The sequence below is a fragment of the Megascapheus bottae genome, chromosome 2 (assembly GCF_031878675.1).
Source record: "Megascapheus bottae isolate mThoBot1 chromosome 2, mThoBot2.hap1, whole genome shotgun sequence".
NCBI lineage: Eukaryota > Metazoa > Chordata > Mammalia > Rodentia > Geomyidae > Megascapheus > Megascapheus bottae.
This window is the reverse complement of record NC_143510.1, coordinates 89838773-89858964: the sequence shown is the minus strand read 5'-3', so window position 1 is coordinate 89858964 and position 20192 is coordinate 89838773. Positions and strand designations below refer to the sequence as shown.

The 20192-nt window shown below is 57.2% G+C and overlaps 2 protein-coding genes across 3 annotated transcripts; one reads left to right on the top strand and one right to left on the bottom strand.

The window, feature by feature from the left end:
* The first annotated feature begins 367 nt into the window (after nt 1-367).
* Slc16a8 (solute carrier family 16 member 8) lies at nt 368-4667 on the top strand. The gene is made up of 4 exons (XM_090328683.1): nt 368-566; nt 730-873; nt 979-1824; nt 3625-4667. The coding sequence occupies exons 1-4, from the start codon at nt 368-370 to the stop codon at nt 3936-3938; spliced, it is 1503 nt and encodes a 500-aa protein (XP_090184809.1). The 3' UTR covers nt 3939-4667.
* Nucleotides 4668-4698: 31 nt separating this feature from the next.
* Nucleotides 4699-18396, bottom strand: Pick1 (protein interacting with PRKCA 1). 2 transcript variants are annotated; one of them, XM_090328685.1, is made up of 13 exons: nt 17981-18396; nt 17751-17848; nt 16651-16762; nt 11630-11758; nt 10711-10777; nt 9624-9713; nt 8177-8230; nt 7927-7989; nt 7276-7409; nt 6868-6960; nt 6285-6335; nt 5682-5826; nt 4699-5449 (listed from the first exon to the last, which is right to left on the bottom strand). In XM_090328685.1, the coding sequence occupies exons 2-13, from the start codon at nt 17789-17791 to the stop codon at nt 5178-5180; spliced, it is 1251 nt and encodes a 416-aa protein (XP_090184811.1). In that variant the 5' UTR covers nt 17792-17848; nt 17981-18396; the 3' UTR covers nt 4699-5177. The 2 variants fall into 2 exon arrangements, with proteins under 2 accessions (XP_090184811.1, XP_090184810.1); XM_090328684.1 differs by having other exon boundaries at nt 18079-18395.
* Between the last annotated feature and the right edge of the window lie 1796 nt (nt 18397-20192).

Here is a 20192-nt window from a genome sequence, read left to right as displayed (position 1 = left end):
GTGTAGCAGAAGTGGAAAAACAGAAGGCTGGTATCTGGCCTGTGTGTTTCCGCTGACCAGAGACCCACTGGCAACCCTGTCCCCACCTCTGGGCACACAATGGCTGCCATTCCGCCTCTGGCACTCACACATCCTTCTGCCCTCACTAGGTCCTGAGAGGAGCAGTGCCTAGAGGAGCCTTCCTGAAGTCAGGTCTCAAGTAGGACCTCCCCTGACCCTTCAGTGTCCCACAGGCGGGGGAGACTCGGGGTGCACCTCCTCTCTCGATTTCCCCTCCTACTTCCACCACCTGCGCTCTGGAGGGCAGCCCTGGGCCTCAGTTTCCCCTTGCAGCTCTGCATTCCCCTCCCCCTCCCCGCACAGGCGGATGGCGATGGGCGCGGGCCCCCCGGACGGCGGCTGGGGCTGGGTGGTGCTGGCCGCCTGCTTCGTGATCACCGGCTTCGCCTACGGCTTCCCCAAGGCGGTCAGCGTGTTCTTCCGCGCGCTCATGCGGGACTTCGGCGCGGGCTACAGTGACACGGCCTGGGTGTCGTCCATCATGCTGGCCATGCTCTACGGCACCGGTCAGCCCCCCCCCAGCTCCCCTGCTGCCTTCCCCGCTGGGGACACAGGCCGGAATGGCACGCGTGCTCCCCGCTCCCCGCGGGGGCGGCAGGGCGCAGAGCCCGCGCGGGCGGAGGCGGGGCGGCCCCCGACCGGCTGCGGGTGACGCCGTCCCGCACGCAGGCCCCGTGTCCAGCATCCTGGTGACGCGCTTCGGCTGCCGCCCGGTGATGCTGGCGGGCGGGCTGCTGGCGGCCGCGGGCCTCGCCCTGGCCTCGTTCGCCACGCGCCTGCTGGAGCTGTACCTGACGGCCGGGGTGCTCACAGGTGACCGGGCGGGCGCGGGGCGGGGGTGCGCGGCGCGGGGGTGCGCCGGGCTCCCGGTCCTCCCCGGGCCCCCGGGCTCAGCCCCCGCGCCCGTCCTCCCCGCAGGCCTGGGCCTGGCCCTCAACTTCCAGCCGTCGCTCGTCATGCTGGGGCTGTACTTCGAGCGCCGGCGCCCCCTGGCCAACGGGCTGGCGGCGGCGGGCAGCCCCGTGTTCCTGTCGGCGCTGTCACCGCTCGGCCAGCGGCTGCTCGAGCGCTTCGGCTGGCGCGGCGGCTTCCTGCTCTTCGGGGGCCTCCTGCTGCACTGCTGCGCCTGCGGGGCCGTCATGCGGCCCCCGGGCCCCGCGCGCGCGCCCCGCGCCGGAGGCGGCGTTGGCGACGCCGGGCGCGTGCCCGGGGACGCGGAGGCCGGGGCGGACGGCGCCGGGCCGCGCCTGCGCACGGCGCCCCGTGGCGGCCGGGCCCCGCGCCGCCGCCTGCTGGACGTGGCCGTGTGCGCCGACCGCGCCTTCCTGGTGTACGTGATCACCAAGTTCCTGATGGCGCTGGGCCTCTTCGTGCCCGCCATTCTGCTGGTGAACTACGCCAAGGACTCGGGCGTGCCCGACTCCGAGGCCGCCTTTCTGCTGTCCATCGTGGGCTTCGTGGACATCGTGGCGCGGCCGGCGTGCGGGGCCCTGGCGGGCCTAGCGCGCCTGCGGCCCCACGTGCCCTACCTCTTCAGCCTGGCTCTGCTCGCCAACGGGCTCACCGACCTGAGCAGCGCGAACGCCCGCTCCTACGGCGCCCTCGTGGCCTTCTGCGTGGCCTTTGGCCTCTCCTATGGCATGGTGGGCGCGCTGCAGTTCGAGGTGCTCATGGCCACCGTGGGCGCGCCCCGCTTCCCCAGCGCGCTCGGCCTGGTGCTGCTCGTGGAGGCCGTGGCGGTGCTCATCGGACCGCCCTCCGCCGGTGCGCCCTGCAGCCCTACGGGAGGACGGGTGGCGATGCCCAGGACCCCCTAGTCCAAGGGAAGCCCCGCCCTCTCCCTGGCAGAACTGATGGGGATTGCGGGGCGCGATGGCTCACGCCCGTCACCCTAGGATCCCGGTTCAAAGCCAGCCGGGGCACCAAAGACCTTGAGACTCTTCTCTCCAGTTAACCACTAGAAAACTGGAAGTGGCGCCGTGGCTGCTCAAGGGGTAGGGCCGTAGCCTTGAGCAGAAGAGCTCAGGGACAGCACCCGGGCCCAGAGTTCAAGGCCCATGACTGCCCCACCCCCCAAAAAAAATGATGGGTCCGAAGGGACAGGACCATGGCAGACTCTAGGGTAGACCGTCGCCCATCATGGTCGGCTGCTCCTACGTCTGGGCTGGGATGGAAAAGCCAGGGAAGTGCCAGGAAAAAGCAGACACTAATAGTGTGACCCAGTGGGCCATCTCAAGCAGCTGGCACAAAGGCCTGGTGAAGTTGTTTTCTTATTTTGCAGAACGGGAAACTGAGGCATGTTTTTTGTTTTCATAGCTGTGGGCCTAGAGTTGCAGTATGATCTGTCTACACCTTGAAAGAGCACACCTGGATGTTTTAGTGTCTCCTTCCCCCCACCCTCTCCCTGTCCCCCACATACACTGGAACAAGGCAGGGCTTAAGTCTTTGGGGGACAGCCCTGGAGCCCCAAGCAAAGGGGGGGGGTGAGTGGGCAGCTGGGGAAGAGAGCTCTGGTAGCCTTCACTCACAGCAGCTGGTGTCTGCCTTCTCTGGTTCTCTGGCTGGGGAAGTCATCAAGGCAGGGAGGGCGTGAGTAGACATGGGGTTTGAACTAAGATTGGAAAGGCCGCGGCTGCGGTGTGCCTGACTTGTTGCATAACCGTGAAACAACAGAAGCCTGCTTCGATGAGAGGACACAGGTCACGGGATGGTCAGGTCATACAGTGGCCAGGCGGCAGGCTGAATTGTGATGTGGCGGGAGTCCTCTTTTCTGGAGCCAGGCTGAGTGCTCCAGGGTTGTGTGCAGGAGGGACAGGCAGGGGCAGCTGACTGGACAGAGTCCAGAATAAGTAGGATAGTGTCCTTCAGAGGGGCTTGGTTGAGGCAGCTGGCTCGGGGGACGCCAGGGACCTCCTCAAAGACCACAGCTTGTGTGGGCAGCCACCAGAATGTCCCCAGAGAGGGCAAAGCCCTAGAACATAGCTGCAGATAAGTGATTTCCAGGATCAGGGAAAGTACATGCTTGGCAGGAGTAAGGCCCTGGGTTTGCTCCCCAGTACCCAGAGATGAGAACAGATGTTCTCAAGCACTGCGTGCGTGGAAACTTCAGGAAGAGGAGAGGGGGCCTTCGTGAACATGGGCTGAGGCCTGCTTCCAGCCTGTGCAGAGTTCAGTGTGGCTGGCACATGGCCCTTGGGAGACAGGAGGCTGGCGGACACAGCCCAGTCCCTACAAAGTGAGGGGCTGTATGGAAAGGGAAGAGTGGGGGCACCCTGGGAGGGAGGGCAGGACTAAGGCAAGGCACCTTAGTGAGCTTGAATGGGGGGTGCTTTTACACCTCAAAATGCCGCCTAACCAAGAGCCCCCACATTGCCTAGGAAAGCCTGGCCCAGGGAGGGAAAGCGACACAAACCCCCCAATCCCAAATGGCAGGATCCAGGTGAAGGTTTACAATACAGAAATAGGGAATGTCAGCAGTGTACCGGGCTAAACCAGGAGCATCCCTTATCTGCAGGGGAGGAGTCAAGGGAGTCAGCAGGCCTGACCCTCACCCCCCCCCCCCAGGCCGCCTGGTGGATGCACTCAAGAACTACGCCATCATCTTCTACCTGGCCGGCTCTGAGGTGGCCCTGGCTGGAATCTTCATGGCAGTTGCCACCTTCTGTTGCCTTCGTTGCCATGCTCAGGATGCCCCGGCCAGCCCAGCCTCCGAGGGTGGAGCCAGCGACACAGAGGCCGAGGAGGACTCTGCGCCACTGCCAGCCAGCACCGAGGTTCCCAGCAGGCTCGAGGCCCTGGAGATGCTGAGCCCCCTCACTGGGCCCCCAGAGCCAGAGGTGGAGGCAGAGGCCAGGCCGGGCCATGAGGAATCCGTGTAGCGCGCTGGGGGTGGCCCCTGGGCTTGGGGAAATGGCTCCCCCTCGGAGGGCCTGGCAGTCAGGCCAGGCCAAAGGGCCCTTCCTGGAGACCTGCGGCTCCTCCTGATCCCCTGGCTGTCCTTCCAAGGCTCTCTCTCCCCTGAAGAAGACACACCGATAGGCAAGCCCGGTTCATAAAGCCCAGCTGAAAGACGCACTGCTCCCGCCTCTTCCAGGCGTCAGCCGCCCAGCCCCTGGGAACAGGAGAGTCTGAGAAGGGTGGGTGGGACCTGAGTTTCTAACACCCGCATGTGTGTGGGCAAGAGGGGCTCAAGACCTGTGGTCTGGCCTGGGCCCCAGGACCTCCTTTGCATCCCAGGCAGGTTTAGGGGAAAATTGGGGGGAACGTGTTGGAGCCAGATGTTGAGCAGCACTGCCAGCTGTGCTGCCTTTAATGGGTGTGTGTCCAGTCCCCATCCAGGGGACCGTTTTCCTGACCCAGGGTCTGCTCTGCCTCAAACACTTCCACATTCAGCCCAGATGGGTCACAGACGAAGGAAGCCGTGGGGGTCAGGTGACAAGGCTCTGGGTTCCAAGTTCAGATCCCACTCTGTCCGCTGGTTAAGTGTGTCTTGAGCAAGCTGCTTCTCTGAGCCTCCTGTCCCAGTGGTTGAGGGACAGCAGTGCCACTCCCTAGGGCGCTGTGAGACTCACAGGAGGGCGGTGTCCCGTCCTCCCTTGCTCAAGGGGGAGTGAGGGGCTGAGGCCACTGCAAGGAGCCGGGCTATCTGGGTTTGAGTTTATTCAATAAAGGCCCGGTGCCCAGCCCTCTCCAGAAGTGACTGAGCCCGGTAACAAAATAAATAAAGGCCTTCAAGGTGTGCGTGAGATGCTGGCCCAGCCTGGCCGTCTACCCACCCCTCTCCCAGCAGGCCTGGAGCACACAGGACTGGCACCTCCAGTCCAGCCCCTCTTCCTTTCTGCCCTGACCTTCCCGAGGCAGGGCCAGGGGCCGGGCTCTTCCCCTGGCCGGGGAGGTGGGAAGGAAAGGGTGAGGGCCAGTGTCCAGGGCCCCGGCCGAGGCTCTGGTGCTTTTCCTGGGCAGGAGCCCAGATTCGCTGTGCGAGGACAGAGGAGCAGGGAGGCAGGCGCCCCAAGCCGAGCCAGCAGGCCTTTATGCCGCCCTGCCCTGCCCTGCAGTGAGCTGCTGCCCCGCTCCCGCGGGGTCCTCCCGCTGCCCTGCCCGCTCCCTCGGTGCGCTCAGGAGTCACACCAGCTTCCGCCCTTGTCCAGAGGCCCCGCAGCCCCGCGGGCCTCCCGGGGCCGCTCCTGAGCAGCCGGCGCTGTGTCCTCATCGTCGTCGTCCTCGCCATCGGTGAACTCGCCCTGGTTGGGGCCGTAGGCCAGCGTGGTGTGCGCCAGGTCCACCTCGATGGGGAAGACATCGGCGTCCCGCAGCACGGCGTAGCAGTCGTTGTAGTACTTGGACATGGTGGACACGAATCGCTGCAGCTGGAACACGATGTCCTGGACTGGGGTGGGGGTAGGGGCGCTCAGGGCGCTGCAGGACCCCACCTGCTCTTCCCATCCGGGCCGGGTAGAGGCACTGCTGCCCACGCCCCACTCTGGCCCCCCGAGACCCGGGTTGTGGGGCAGGTGTGGAAGTGGGTGTGCTCCTGCCAGCGCCTGGCCCAGGGCCTTGGGGAAACCTGGCCTCCCGTGTCCCGGGTGGGGAGACGGGGCACCAGGCCCGCACCGCCTCACCGTGCTTCTGGTCCAGCAGCTCCATCTTCTCCAGCACGTCCTTGCGCATCTGGGAGAAGCGCGTGCGCGCCTCCTGGCGGCAGCGCAGGATCAGGCGGTACTCGTAGTTGCCGGTGCTCACGCGGTACAGGGGCTCCCCTAGGGCCTGGGGCAGGGGGTGGTGGCACAGTAGGGATGGGGCAGAACAGGGGCCAACTCAGGAGGGCTGCGGGGACCACACTGCACCCAGTACCATGCACCGCCTTCTGTGAGGCTGCTGACCGTCACGGGTGGGCAGCAAGCGCTTTGGAGGGAGGAAAACTGGCAGTGAAAACCCAGGCCCTTGTCACATTTAATAAGTGACCACTGGTTGTAAAACAATCCCGACAGCAGAAGGACAAGTAGATGAAGGGTGATCCTGCAGGGCTCCTCAGAGGCAGGGAGGGGCGTCAGGGGAAGCTGGCCAGCACTAAGGGGCTGGGGCTATGGAACGCCAGAAGAGCAAGAGTTCAGCCAGGCCCACACCCAGTCCAGGCTGACCTAATCCAAGCCATGTCCTTGTAGAGAGAGGATCTCAGGACTCTGCCCAGTTTTTCCCCCGTGGGGCGGGGCCCCGGGACTCACGATGCAGCTGTATTCCTCGTCATCCATCTCCTTCACCTTCAGGCAGTATGACTGTGGGGCAGAGGAGGCCAGGCGGTCAGCGGCTGCGCCTCCTGATAGCCATCCCGATGTCCCAGCTGCCCCCTGGCCAGCCGGGACACCGGGCCCATCCAGAGGGCAGCAGCCGTGCTGGGAACCATTCAAGGGAGCTCAAGTGCATAGGGAGGCCTGGGGAGGGCACAACAGGGGTTGTGGGCATTCAACTTCCAAGACACTCGGACACTGGAGCTCCCGACACCAGACACAGGGGGTGGGGAATCCACAGAAAGGACACACCCCCCGAGGCACCTGGCTGCCTTAGCTCCTCTGACCACAGAACAGGGCTACAGAACCCACTAATATCCCACGGCGACCACCTTATGACAAAACCCCCAAGGCTCTGGCAGATGCCGAGAGAGACCCCGCACCTGAGAGAACAGAGCTGGGCTTTGGCCCTACAGCCGCCCCAACCGCACTCATGAGACCACTCTCCCTCCCCACGTGGCTGGTGGCCACAGGGCGAACCTCTGCAGAGGCCTCGGCCAGCAGCCGGCTACCCACTCACCAGGTACTCAAACTTCACGTCCAGGTACTTCTTGATGGTGAGGCGCGTGTCGGGGATAGCTTTGTTGAGGTACGTGTTCAGGTCTGTCAGCATCTGGGGGTGGGGGCACGATTAAGTCAACACACACACACACAGGAACAGGAAGAATGGAGAACGGATGCAGGCAGTCAGCCCCAGGCACTGCTGCCAGCCTCGTCTGTCTCACGCTAAGGAGAAAGGCCAGCAGTGCCTCAGTGACAGCAGTAGGTGGACAGGAGCCCTGAAGTGGACCCTGTGGCCCAGAGAGGTGCACTGGCTTATTTGTGGCCAACACCACGCTCGTGGCCTCCAGCTCAGACACCGTCGCCCTGCCCCGGCCCCTCCTTCGCAAGCCAGACACCCACGGGGCATGTGCCCGTCGGGACCCACCGGCTTGATGGTTTTCAGGAGCCGAATGCCAAACTTCTCAATGCTTCGGTGGGCGTCAGCAAACTTCACAAAAGCCTCGCTGGCTGCTGGCTGGGGCTCCCGCACCCCAATCACGGAGAACACGTCCCCAAAGGCTGCATGACAAGTTTGCCTTGAAGGCTGCCCCTACTTGACCCCCTAATGGAGAAGCCAGGGGTTTGCTGGGGCCTGACAGGCTGGAAGACAGGTCTGCACGGGGTCTACAGCCAAGGGGACACGGGACACGACGTGGACAGAGGCCCACAACCCACACCCCAAAGCTGCTCTCCGTTTCCCAGCAAGTGGGTGGAGGGAGATGGCTGCCCCAGGACGCCCATCCCTCACAAAACAATGAGCCTTCCGGTGCCAGCTCTCTCTCTCCTCTTGAGAATGGGGATCCCTGTAGCTGTTCTGCCCAGCCACAGGACTTGTGGACATGAGACCCCAAGTGAGGACAGGCCATGGCAAGAGTGACCATGTGAGAAGGTGGGGTCCTCACTGCAGCACACTGGCGCTGGCTGGTGCTCACAGCAGGGGCAGACCTCGGCACGAGTGTGACCAGAGTGCCAGGGCAGGGCCTGGGCAGGGGTGTAACTGGTCTGGGGCCACGTGGTAGGTTTGGGGTGCCATTACCCCGGTGTGTCTGGGACAGCTCGTAAAAAGCTCGCAGGAGGTTCTTGGTGTGCTCTGTCATCCCTGTGGGAGACACCCAGTGAGAGAGGAAGGGCAGGCCCCTGCCCCCCGCCTCCCCAAACCCCTGAGGTTCTCTCACTGGACACCAGGCCCACAGCCCCAGTGCTGCCCTCTGTGGAGGCAGGGTCCTGGGCAGAGCCAGCACTGGGGAACACCGGTACTGCCTGGCCGAGGCTGGCACACCACCTACCTCTGTACAGCTCGGCGGTCCTCTCCAGCTCCTCTAGCCTCTTCACAAGCCCATCTGTCAGGAGGGAGAGGAGGTGAGTCAGGCGTGGACAGCAAGACAGGATGGTCAGAGCCGAGAGGAGGGAGCAGCGGCCTCCAGAGGCAGAGGCAGGGGCGAGTGTAGCTGGACCTTTACAGCCAGGCTCAGGGCGACTTGCCAAAAGCTGAGCACGCGCAATGAGAGGCGCGTGGGGACCAGGCCAGGCACCTCAGCATCTGGAGGAGCCCCAAGGCCTGGTGGACGACGCCAGCACAGGCCCTTCCCACAGCCACGAGTGTGTCGCAGTGGGCCATCCCCGGGGGTGGCCCCCTATGATCCCAGCAGGCAGCTCCCAACAGCAGCTAACACTCCCCACATGACTCACACAGCCTGCAGGGACAGGGAGGACAGCAGTGGACCCAAGAGAAGCATCTTGCTGGTGGGGAGTCCCCTGTTCTAGTGAGGCAGGGCTGGCCAGCACTGCTTCACAGGGGTTTACATAACACCTGCCGGTGCCCACCATAGTAAACCCAGGCGGTGACCAGCACAGAGCAGAGGATATGGCAGAGGCCATGGAGGCCTCACCTGGGCAGGACAGGTGAAAGGGGAATGGAAGCATTGGGGGATCTTCAGGAGGCCCTGTCACTCTGCGGCCTCTAGGGCCCGGCTCCCTCGAGCTGAGAGCACAGCCACGTAAGTAAGCGCCGCGTGGTTGTTTTTAGCTGGGTCACGGGACATCATGACAGCTTCAGTTTTAGAAACTCTATTTACGGCTGGCGAAATTGCAAGGTTTGGGGGGAAAAAACACAACAGCCAGTTCCAATTTCATCTCGATGCATGGCAACTACAGTAACAGGATTCATAGACACCAGGATGATGAAAATAGCAGCCACCACCTCCCTACCCCATTTGGAACACACTCAGGCCCCGCCCCCACCTCCCCAGCCAATAGGGCCCCATGTGCCCGGCTGAGCCTACAATTTATATAGGTATTTATATCTTCCTCCGCGTACAGAGCACAGCGATGCTATTTATAAGCTGGGTTTGGCGAGGTAGGCGCAGGACTGTGTGCACTACTGGCCTCCCCAGGGAGGTAACATGCACACGTGCATCTGAGCATGTGTAGATGTGCCGGCCCACGGCAGGAGCCAAGGGCAGCAGTGCCACCTCCTGGACAAGGACAGAGCTGAGGCAAAGGTGTGGGGACGGCCAAGCCTGGGGTGAGGGAACTGGGCAGGGGTTGGGACAGCAGCCCCACAGTCTGGCCCTGGCACCTGAGTCTCTTTCTGTGTTCTGAGGGACCCAGGTGCCAGCTGAATGCTGGTGGTGACTTGGTGATCACCAGGCTTGCAGGAACCTAGTGGGCAGCAGGGGTAACCTTTATACTAGACCCGGCTGGAGCCTGTGTGGGAGGGAGGAGGGGACTCACCGTTGCAAAGGATGGCCCGGCTCAGGCCCAGGGCATCAGCTGTCCCCGAACTCATGTTCTCCACCAGCCGGTGCTTGACCTTCTTCAGCACTGGGGCCAGGAGGCAAAGGACCCAGTGGGTTTGGGGCTGGTTTCCAGGCCCCTCTGCCCCACTGTGACTCACTGGAAGCAGCCAGCAGAGGGCAGCAGGGCTCTGCTGGGGTTTGGTATGAAGGGAGCAGGGGGAGGTTCTGAGCTTCTGCTCTACCCATGATCTCCTTCAGGGGGTGGGCATGCTGAGAGAACATGACATGCTTAGCCCAGGGCCTGGCATGAGCCATCACCCAGAGCCCAGCAGTGCTCAGGCTCAGAAAATGGCTGGCAACCAGCCAGGGGAGGAGAAATTGGCCCTGGGCTGGGGTAGGGGATAGAAGCAAATGCCAGTGGCCCTGGGCCCTGACTCAGTTATGGTACAGACAACCTAGACTTTGGAAGGGATGGTGGATGGGCAGCCAAGGGTTCCAGAGCAGGAAGCTCTTGACAGGACCTTCAGCAGATCGAGCCTCCAGGACTGTGAACTAGAGGCGATCCTCGTAATGCCAGAGGGTCTGGAAGCCAGTGCTCTGTTCCTAGTCCCTCTTTTCAGACAGTCTTATTATTACATAGCCCAGGCTGGCCTCAACTCATGACTGTCTTTGCCTTAGTCCCCCAAGTACTGATATTATAGGTGTGAGTCACTAAGTCCAGCCCACTATCTCAGAGGTCCTACAGAGCAAGGCCTGGCCCTCCAACAGGAGGCACCATGAGCAAGCTGTGTTCTGTGCCCAAGACTAAGGTCCCAGCCTCAGCCTTCCAGGGACAGGAGGAAGCAGATGGGAAAGGCACAGGAGAACACAGACACAGGCCAGCCCTGGGATGCTCTCAGCTCTGAGCTGGCCTACAAAGATGGCCCTAGGGTAGCAAGGAGATAGAAGTGGTAGCTGGAGGCAGGGGTACAGCAGTAAGCAGTCGGGACAAGGACTGTAAACAGCCACAGGGAACACCCCAGCTCCCCCTTAAAGTAGGGGCCAAGGGTGGGGGCACTGATGTCTGCTCTGGCCCGGCTTACCGATATCCAGGGACATGCCTTGCTTGGGGTCCGCCTGAAGCTTGTTGTAGTGGATGGTCACCTCCCCCTGCAAGGGCAGCCCAGGCACTTGTGATGGAGTCTCCTGGACCCCAGCCCCTCCCCCCTCTGCGAGCACTTTATGCACCTGGTGCTGAGTACCAAGGAGATGGGGCAGGGACTCCCCAGAACAATCCAGTGACTCGAGGGATCACTGAATAATGATCTAACCCGAGGGGCAGCTTCCCCGACCATGGGAAGCCAGACCCCTGACCACAAGTGACCACGCCCACCACAGGAGGTCACCTTCACCTTCCCAACCACAGGAGACCACCATGGCCATTCTTGTCTTTGCACCCCGTAAGGCCCCAGAATCTGGAACTGAATCCATCCAGACCAAGATTGGATCTAAACAGGGAACTGACACAGGCGGACACCGCCCTCCCCTCAGAGTCTACAGGCTCTGCACTCCCTGGCAGGCTCCTTCAAGCACTGGAAATGGCAGCCTGGTGCATGCTTTCATCTGGCTGTCAGGAAGCCGCCTGCAGGGCAGGAGAAGCGGGAGCTGTGGAAAGGCCTTGGGGGTGGCTAGAGGGTGGAAGCAGGGGGCAGGAGGCATGGGACTGTGGGCAGGAGCAGAGAAGCCCAGCTGGAATGGGGGCTGAGGGAGGCCACTGACCCAGGGGATGGAAGGGATGTGCCCCAGCCCGCCTGGCATCATTACAGCCCACTAAACTTTGACCATGGAGAGTCACTGTGGGCTTGCAGCCTGTACTTGAGCTGTGACAGGGACGGCCTGGCTCACCTGTATGCCCGCTCCCAGGGCCTCCCTGCGCCCTGGTGTCCTGTCCACATCTCCCCGGCCCAGCACAAGTCCTGGGCATGGCAAGTGTTACTGGAGAGGCCGTGCAGCGCAGCTCACCTTTACTTCCTGGATCATCTTTGCCACCTCCACCTTGGTCTTCCCTTTGATTGACCTGCCGTTCACACCAGTGATCTCATCGCCGGCAGCCACCGTGCCATCCAGGGCCGCAGGTGTGTTATCAAATACCTACGGCGAGCAAGAGGCGGGAGAGAGACAACTGAGGAGACCTCTCAGGCCCCCTGCCCTCTTCCTCTGCCCACTGCCCGCCGGCTTCAGGTAATGGCAGCGAGGGGAAGACTGCAAGCAGAAATGAACGACTCGGCTTCTTGGGAAGGGGAAGGACAGGAGGGAAGTTCCACTCAGGAAGCCTTCCTCGTCCAGCAGCGACCCTCCAGCCCACGCGAGCAGCTGGCTCTCCAGGGCCTTGTCTTGTCTTTTTTTTCTTTGGCAGTACTGGGGATTAAACCCAGTGCCTTGGGCTTACTGGGCAAATGCTCTGCCCTAAGCCATGTCCCAGTTCTTTTCTTTCAGTTTTGTCAGACTGAGTCACAGGCTTTCATCTGGGCTGGTCTTGGACCTCCGTCATTCAACCTTTGTTTTCTGAGAAGCTGGGATGTTTACAGACACGCACACCACACCCAGGCAGCTTCAATATGATTTCTTAATGTTTCTCCAATAAGGATGCTCTAAGCTGCCTCAGTGGCCCAATAGACTTTTTAAAAAATCAGTTCTTATTTTGGTCCTCAAAGAATAGCCCAAAGCTGCCTTGAGCAAGGGCCGAACGATCCTGGTGAGCCTTTTTCTCCAGGGCCCTGTGCTCACAGGCTGCGAGACTGTGTCCATCAGAGATCAGATGTGTGTGAGCAGTGCACCCCCAGGTCACAGAACTGGAACCAAAAAGAAGCCACCAGGAGCAAGATCCTTAGTGACTCTCACACCACTCCTTGGCAGCACCGCTAGTCCCTAAGGTCCTGTAAAAAGCATCAAAAGGGCCCTTCCCAGTGTTTACCCGAAGTGCTACAAGTAACTGAGAATACGCTTCCTTCTACCACCTTCCAGAGTTACAGTGAAAATACCACAACGGCAGTGAAAGACGGGTATAGAGAAACCATAGGGCTGCGAGTGCAATAGTGGTGGGCTCTGCTGGCTTCCACTGAAATGTCAAAGTTAAGTCTAGAAGGCCAGGTTACAAGTAGCAGGGCTGGGACCCCTGCAGGCAGACTGAGAGGGGATGCATGAAGCTGAAGATGCAGTGGAGACCTCAGGAGGCTAGAAAAGAGAGGAATGTAGAATGTCTGCCAAGGAAAGCCACAGGCAGTGAGCAGAGCCAGGCCACAGAAAGGCATGTGGGCCACAAAGAGCAAGGGCCTTCCTCCTTCAAACCAATCTTCTCTGGTATTTAGTCCCAGAGATGAAAAAGGAACTAAGACAACATCCCATGTTGATGAACCAGAAGACTTAACCCAAAGCTGTCTGCAGATTCCATGCAATCACAGTCAAACTCCCAATGACACTTCTCAGACATACAGAAAAAATTTAAATAAAAAGCTAAATTCAGGGCCGGGAGTTTGGCCTAGTGGTTAAAGTGCTTGCCTAGCATGCACAAAGACCCGGGTTCGATTCCTCAGTACCACATACATAAAAAAAAAAAGCCATAAGTGGTGCTGAGGCTCAAGTGGTAGAGTTCTAGCCTTGAGAAAGTCCAAGGACATTGCTCAGGCCCTGATCTCAAGCCCAGGACTGGCAAAAAAAAAAAAAAAAAAAAAAAAGCTAAATTCAAAAATACTGAAATTCGGGGCCAGGAGTTTGGTGTAGTGGTAGAGTACTTGCCTAGCATGCTCGAAGACCCAGGTTCGATTCCTCAGTACCACATACATTTAAAAAAAAAAAAAAGCTGGAAGGTAGTGTGAGGCTCAAGTGGTAGAGCTCTAGCCTTAAGAAAGTCTAAGGACAGTGCTCAGGCCATGAGCTCAAGCCCAGGACTGGCAAAAAAAAAAAACAACAAAAAAAAAACAACCCACGAAATTCTAAATCCTAAAATTCATATAGAATCTCAAAGGCCCTTGAACAACCAAAATAATCTTGAAAATGGATGAGGTGTGGAGACTCATATAGCTACACAAATCAAAACAGCATGGTCCCAGCACCAAGATAGATGCAGGGACCGATGGGCTAGAGTGGTAGCCTGAGAAGAAACCCTGGCAAAAGCACTGTGCACCTGTGTATAAACAGTGTACACACATGTAGAAATGTCACCATGAAACAACTGTAAAACTAATCTATACTGATTAAAAAGTACAACCACCATTTCAAACCGAATTTAACAGATCTGCTTTTTTTTTTTTTTCCCTAGTCCTGGGCTTGAGCTTGGGGCCTGAACACTGTCCTTGGATTTTCTCAAGGCTCGAGCTCTACCACTTGAGCCTCAGCACCACTTTTGGCTTTTTTCTATGTATGTGGTACCAAGGAATAGAACCCATGTCTTTGTGCACGCTAGGCAAGCACTCTACCACTAGACCAAACTCCTGGCCTCTGCCTCTTATTTTCCTAAGGATGCTATATTTTATGTAATAATGCTACATCAATATAATAAAGTGAAAAAAGCGTTTGGTCTATGTATAGCTCCTCTTCAGTGAATAAAAACTAATAAGCATTTAAGAAAAAAAACTCTTGTGCAGATGGTCAGATGATCTTTTGAAGAGTGGCAGGACACACAATGGAGGAAAAGCAGTCTTCCGGACACTAAGAGTTGGGAATCTAATGTCCAATGCTCCCTGACACCACACACAGAGATCAACTCTGACATATGTAACACCTGCAGCTACAACACCATGAGATTCTTATCTCCAATTAACCACCAGAACACCAGAAGTGGAGCTGTGGCTCAATGTAGTGCAGCACTAGCCTTGAGCAAAAGAGTGGAGATCCCAGGACTTATCCAGAATTTTTGTTGTTGTTGTTGTGGGTCATGGGGCTTGAACTTGGTCTGGGCATTGTCCCTGAGCTCTCCAGCTCAGGGCTATCGTCCTGCCCTTGAGCCAAGCCCCACTTCCCATTTTCTAGAGGTTAACTAGAGAGAAGAGTCTCAGGTCCTTTTGTGCCCGGGCTGGCTTTGAACCTTGATCCTCAGATCTCAGCCTCCTGAATAGCTAAGATTATGGGCGTGAGCCACCGCCTGGCAAAAAAAAAAATTTTTAAAGACAGTCCAGGTGGCTCACACCTGTAATCTTAGCTACTCAGGAAGCTAAGATCTTAAGGTTGAAGTTTGAAGCTGGCCAGGGCAGCAAAGTTCATGAGACTCTTTTTTTTTTTTTTTTTTTAATATTTTTTATTGCAATTAATAAAAGGGTTACATGATATCTGCCAGATAGAAGGTGCATTAATTCACATACATTGATACCCTTTCACATGTCTTGGTCCCCATTACCCTCCCCCCCTTCATGAGACTCTTATTGCCAATTGGCCAGCAAAAAGCTGAAGGTGAAATTGTGGCTCAAGTGATAGAGTACCAGCAAAAATGCCCAGTGACTTCAAATTCCAGCATAGGAAGAAAGAGAGAGAGCCATAGAGAGAGCGAGAGAGCGAGGGAGCGAGGGAGCGAGGGAGCGAGCGAGAGCGAGAGCGAGAGAGAGAGCGAGAGAGAGAGCGAGAGAGAGAGAGAGAGAGAGAGAGAGAGAGAGAGAGAGAGAGAGAGAGCGCGTCTACATTCTGAGACGAGTGGAAACCATGTCTAAAGAAGCAGCTGCAGAGGTGGCTGTGAGAAGGGCAGGCCAGGGCCTTTCCTTGGTCCTGATGTGTTACAAAAATTGAATTTTAGAAACAAAATCCAGTTCCTACTACACAAAGATTGTCTTTGGCCCCCAAGAGACAAGGTTAAAGAGGCGCTGGAGCTGAGCAGCACACGGCCCTCCTGTGGAAGGCCCTCCTGATGCCTGCTAGGCAGAAGCCAGAGCACCAGGGGAGGTAGCACCCTGGACAGAGGCAAACGCAGCGGATCTAGAGACTCTTGACCATGCCAACTCTTGTCTATAATAAGGGGAACACATACCCATCAGTTCCTTCCAAGGCTTCTGAGAGGTCAACTATGGCTGAGTAGTCACCTGGTAAAAAGGGCCAGTAAGCTCATCCCTAGACCTGGGTCACAGCTGACAGGACATGGGAAGAGCAGCTTCCGAGGTGGAGACCACAATCAGTCATCATCACACAGAACATCCAGGAACACGCACGGCTGCTACTTGGTGGCTGGTGCCCAGCAGCACGGTGGCCGATCATCTTACTGCCTTTTCACAAGAAGCCAAAGATTACTGGCTTATTTCTTTAAATCCAGCACAGGAGGCTGGGGGCCAAAGTGCATAAGGAACTTGCTAGTAAACAGTTCAGCTGGCATTCGAACTCTGGGTATACGTACTTCACTGTCATCTCACTTCTCACTTCTGATGGACAAGCACTACACCTGATGGAGGCACTACACCTGGATTTTTTTTTGTCAGTCATGGAACTTGAACTCTGGTCTTGGGAGCTGTCTGAGCTCTTCAGCTCAAGACTAGCGCACTACCTCTTGAACAACAGCGCCACGTCCAGGTTTCTGGTGGTTAATTGGAGATAAGGGTTTCACAGACGTTCCTGCCGGGGCTGGCTTTGAACTGTGATCCTCAGATCTCAGCCTTCTGAGTCGCTAGGATTACAGGTGTGCACCACGATGCCTGGCTCCTAAAGGCATTTTTGAATGTTCTGTACATGTAAGGCACTGTATCTGGTACAAAGCACTAATTAGAGTAAAAAGATAAGAGTGCAGCCTGCCCTCACCATGCCAAGTGTCTGGTGGAGCAGCCAGATGCAGAATAAGTAACAAGCAGATGGTTGAAACGGCTGAGAGGCTGATGCGTGCCAAGAAGGCAAAGATGAAGCTAAACTAGCCAGCAGAGAAAAACATTGCTCAGGTGCAGAGAGTGTGCTGAGGTCAGAAGAGAAGCAGCCCACTTTTGCAGAGTGGAGAAATAAACCTGCCTCTGTCATACCCAAGCAGGGAGGCAAGTGAGTCTATCCATGCCCTGGCCCACACACAAAGTGCCCCGTACCTGGACGATGTAGAGGCAGGGACAGTATTGTGCCCCTCCCCCGATGCTGATCCCAATCAGGTTCTGGGCATCCTTCTGCAGAGTCACTTTGCCAGGCACAGTGGGGATTCCGCTGGAGAGAAAGGCAAGTCGGGCTCAGTTCCTGGGGGAAGAGTGACTGCCCTCCAACCATCAAGGTCGGAGATCCATCTGTACTGAAACCCGGTTATGGGAGTCATGCAGATATGCATTCAAAGCAAGAGCTGCCATTTTATGGACCATGGTATTCTTGGGAGTCATATTCTCTGTTGTCTTCTGGGAAGTTTTCCCCTTTTACCCAACCGTCTTCTGCTATCTTTCAACTGCCCTACTCAATTACCTCACAATTCATTATAATCTGCCATTTATTTATGTGTTGTTGTAAAGACTCATAGATGAAAAAAAAAGACATGAGTTTATTTACTCATTCAAAAATCACTGGTTAGCAATCTATAGGAATAATAAAGTATGCAACCTAGTGGTTGTTCAGAGAATATTTTCTAGTGGGCAGACAAATTTAGTTCTTGAAAACCTGTTCTACTAATAATTTATGCTGGAGAGGGAAGTGAGTTCCTCCATCTTTCAAAATTGGGCTCAAATGCTACCTCCAGGAGCTAGCTCCTGGGCAGAAAGTACTGTTCCATCTGCTCTGTCCCTCAGTCACATGTGACTGGAGCCATCTGTGGGTCCTGGAAAGCCAGGTCCACTTCTGTTTCAGTACAACCCCATTCACCCAACTGAGGGACGTGTGTGTGTGTGTGTGTGTGTGTGTGACTTGAACCCAGGGCCTAGGTGTTGTCTTTGAGCTTTCTTGCTCAAAGCTTGGGCTCTATCACTTGAGACACAGCTCCACTTTCAGCTTTTTGGTGATTAACTGGCGATGACAGTCTCATGAGTTTTCCTGTCCAGGCTGGCTTCAAACAAACTACAGTCCTCAGATCTCATCTCTCATAAGTAGCTAAGATTACAGGTGTGAGGCACCGGCTGAAGCAAGGGTTTCCACCACTGGGAAGTCCGAAAACATGAGGGACCTGGGCCTGGGAAACCTGCGGGTCGTGGGGAGAAAAAATGGAAATACTCACAGTTTATCCTCCTCGATGTCATAATCCAAGTCTGCAAACATGGTTCCGAGAGTTGGGATGGGCTGGCCAACTGCCCAGTTTGCCAAGGGAATGGGGAACTGGAGTCAGAGGAGAGAAAGGCAAGGAAGGGGTGAGGGCCCCGAGCGCCGCGCCGCGGGCCCAGGGCCCAGGGCCTCCCCCGTCCCTCCCCACTCAGGGGCCGGCGGCGGCGGGGCCGGCGGGGCTCTTACTAGATACAGGGGGGCACTCCCGGCCAGGGCGATAGGCTCCGACCCCAGAGCCCGCCCCACGGGTCTCCAGGCCCTCGAGAGTTGCTCCTGTCGCTCACCGGAAGCGTCGGTCTCACAAGCGGGCCCAGGCCAGGCTGGCACCTGAGCCCACCTGCCGTTCCACCTGGCGGCCGCCGCGACTGTCTCGTCACTTCCGGCGCGGGGCGGAAGTCCCGCCTCCCCGCCCCGCCCCACCCCCTCGCACGGCCACGGCCCTGAGCCCCTCAGCTATCGCTTCCTTCCGTGTTCCCGGACTCTGAGAACTGGGAACCAGAGCCAGGATGGGTGGAAGCTCGACGTTGACGTGGAGGAAAAAAAACGAAAACAAAGAGAAGTCTGGGCGGGCTGACAGTCCTGAGCCCCGCCCTTCGCCCCCGTGGCCGCCGCCATGTTGGGGAGGGCAGGGTCCTTCCCGGCTTCCTTAGCGACACGCTGGGCCCCGCTTCGGGCCTGGCGGTTGCCGTGGCAACGAGAGCGTCCCAGGCTGGGGTTACCTGAGGCCAAGTGCGGCGGGCCCCGAACCCAGGGAGCCCCGCTGGCCCTAGGGAGCTCCCTGGCCTGCTGGAAAGACTCAGGGGAAGCAGGGCAGGCATTGGGGGCGCTGTGTAGCGGGAGCGGGGCAGCCAGCCAAGAGGGTGAAGGAGGAGGCGTGTGGTTGGGGTAGTTTGCTTGCATGTGTGATCCAAAGGCACGACTCTGAACGACTAAAGTACGGCTTATTAAAACGAGTACCGGGAAGTGGTGAGCAGGAGGGGATCACGCAGGGAAGGAGGGGGGAGCAAATGCAGTCTTTATGGTCAATGTATATTATGTCAAAAATGGCAAGCTGGGACAAGAGGGAGAAGGTAAAAGAGAATGGAGAAAGGGGTGACCTTGACTAAGAAACACAAAACCTAACTCCTGGAAGTTTACAACTGCCTAACAGGCATCAATGTTTTGTAAATACTTCATATGGCAAAGCTGTCTCCAGGATTTCCAGCCTCCCCCCCTCCCCCATTCAAGGCCATCCTCCCAGGACAATGTGCTGATGATTCTCTTTCCTGCTTTGTCATGGCCTCCCACCACCAGGCTTAGGCAGCCTTCCTAGGTAGTCCCAGTTCACAAAAACCTGCTTCTTTCTCAGAACTGCAGAAATGGTTATTTGGAGTGTGCATCTACCAATTGTGTATTGCCTTGTAGAATCCCTTTATGGCCTTCCTGAGTCAATTCTGCAGGAATTAATTTATTACATGCTTGTATTTTTGTCTGGGAAACTGCCCCCACACATACACCTTTTACACTTGTGCTTAGCAGTCTGGGATGTGGCTCAGTAGTAGAGTGCCTGCCTACAATGTATGAGGCCCTAAGTGTCATCTAAAAATAATCTAAATAAACAGAGGACTGGGAGTTTGGCCTAGTGGTAGAGTGCTTGCCTAGCATGCACGAAGACCCAAGTTCCATTCCTCAGTACCACATATATAGAAAAAAGCTGGACGTGGTGCTGAGGCTCAAGTGGTAGAGCTCTAGCCTTGAGAAAATCCAAGGACAGTGCTCGGGCCCTGAGCTCAAGCCCAGGACTGGCAAAAAATTGAATATATAAGCAGAAACAAAGAGGAGTACAATTACTTAGTAATAATAATAATTATTAATTTTGCTGGTCCTGGGCCTTGAACTCAGGGCCTAGGCACTGTCTCTGAGCCTATTTGTGCTCAATGCTGGTGCTCTACCACTTGAGCCACAGCACCACTTCCGGCTTTTTATGAGTAGTTTATTGGAGATAAGTGTCTCATGGACTTTCTTGCCCGGGCTGGTTTCCAACCATGATCCTCAGATCCCAACCTCCCGAGTAGCTAGAATTACAGACATGAGCCACCAGGGCCCAGCTATAATAATTACTTTTGTAAAAGAAAGAGGGAAATTAAAATCTGGGCTTAGGGTTCATATACTAATAGACCGTGAACTACCATGCATTAAGCACTGTGGAAATGATGTGGCAATTGCAGGAGAAAGGAGGAGTCCTGGGACATCTTTACCATGCGAGGTGTTGATGAAACATACCAGGGAGGGGTCTGAAGGCTGGAGAGGGGTGAGAGATGCCTGGCTTGTACAGTGGCAATGGCCTGGGTTTTCTCCACTGGCTGGACTCAGGTGGAGGAAGAATCAGTGGGGGTCTCAGAGGACATTGCTGGCATAG

Coding starts and splice junctions, on each gene's coding strand:
- Slc16a8 (XM_090328683.1), top strand. CDS start 368: ATGGCGATGGGCGCGGGCCCCCCGGACGGCGGCTGGGGCTGGGTGGTG. Junction 567..729: donor GGCCATGCTCTACGGCACCG/GTCAGCCCCCCC, acceptor TCCCGCACGCAG/GCCCCGTGTCCAGCATCCTG. Junction 1,825..3,624: donor CATCGGACCGCCCTCCGCCG/GTGCGCCCTGCA, acceptor CCCCCCCCCCAG/GCCGCCTGGTGGATGCACTC.
- Pick1 (XM_090328685.1), bottom strand. CDS start 17,791: ATGTTTGCAGACTTGGATTATGACATCGAGGAGGATAAACT. Junction 9,714..10,710: donor AGGCATGTCCCTGGATATCG/GTAAGCCGGGCC, acceptor TCCTGGCCCCAG/TGCTGAAGAAGGTCAAGCAC. Junction 7,990..8,176: donor GACCGCCGAGCTGTACAGAG/GTAGGTGGTGTG, acceptor TGTCTCCCACAG/GGATGACAGAGCACACCAAG.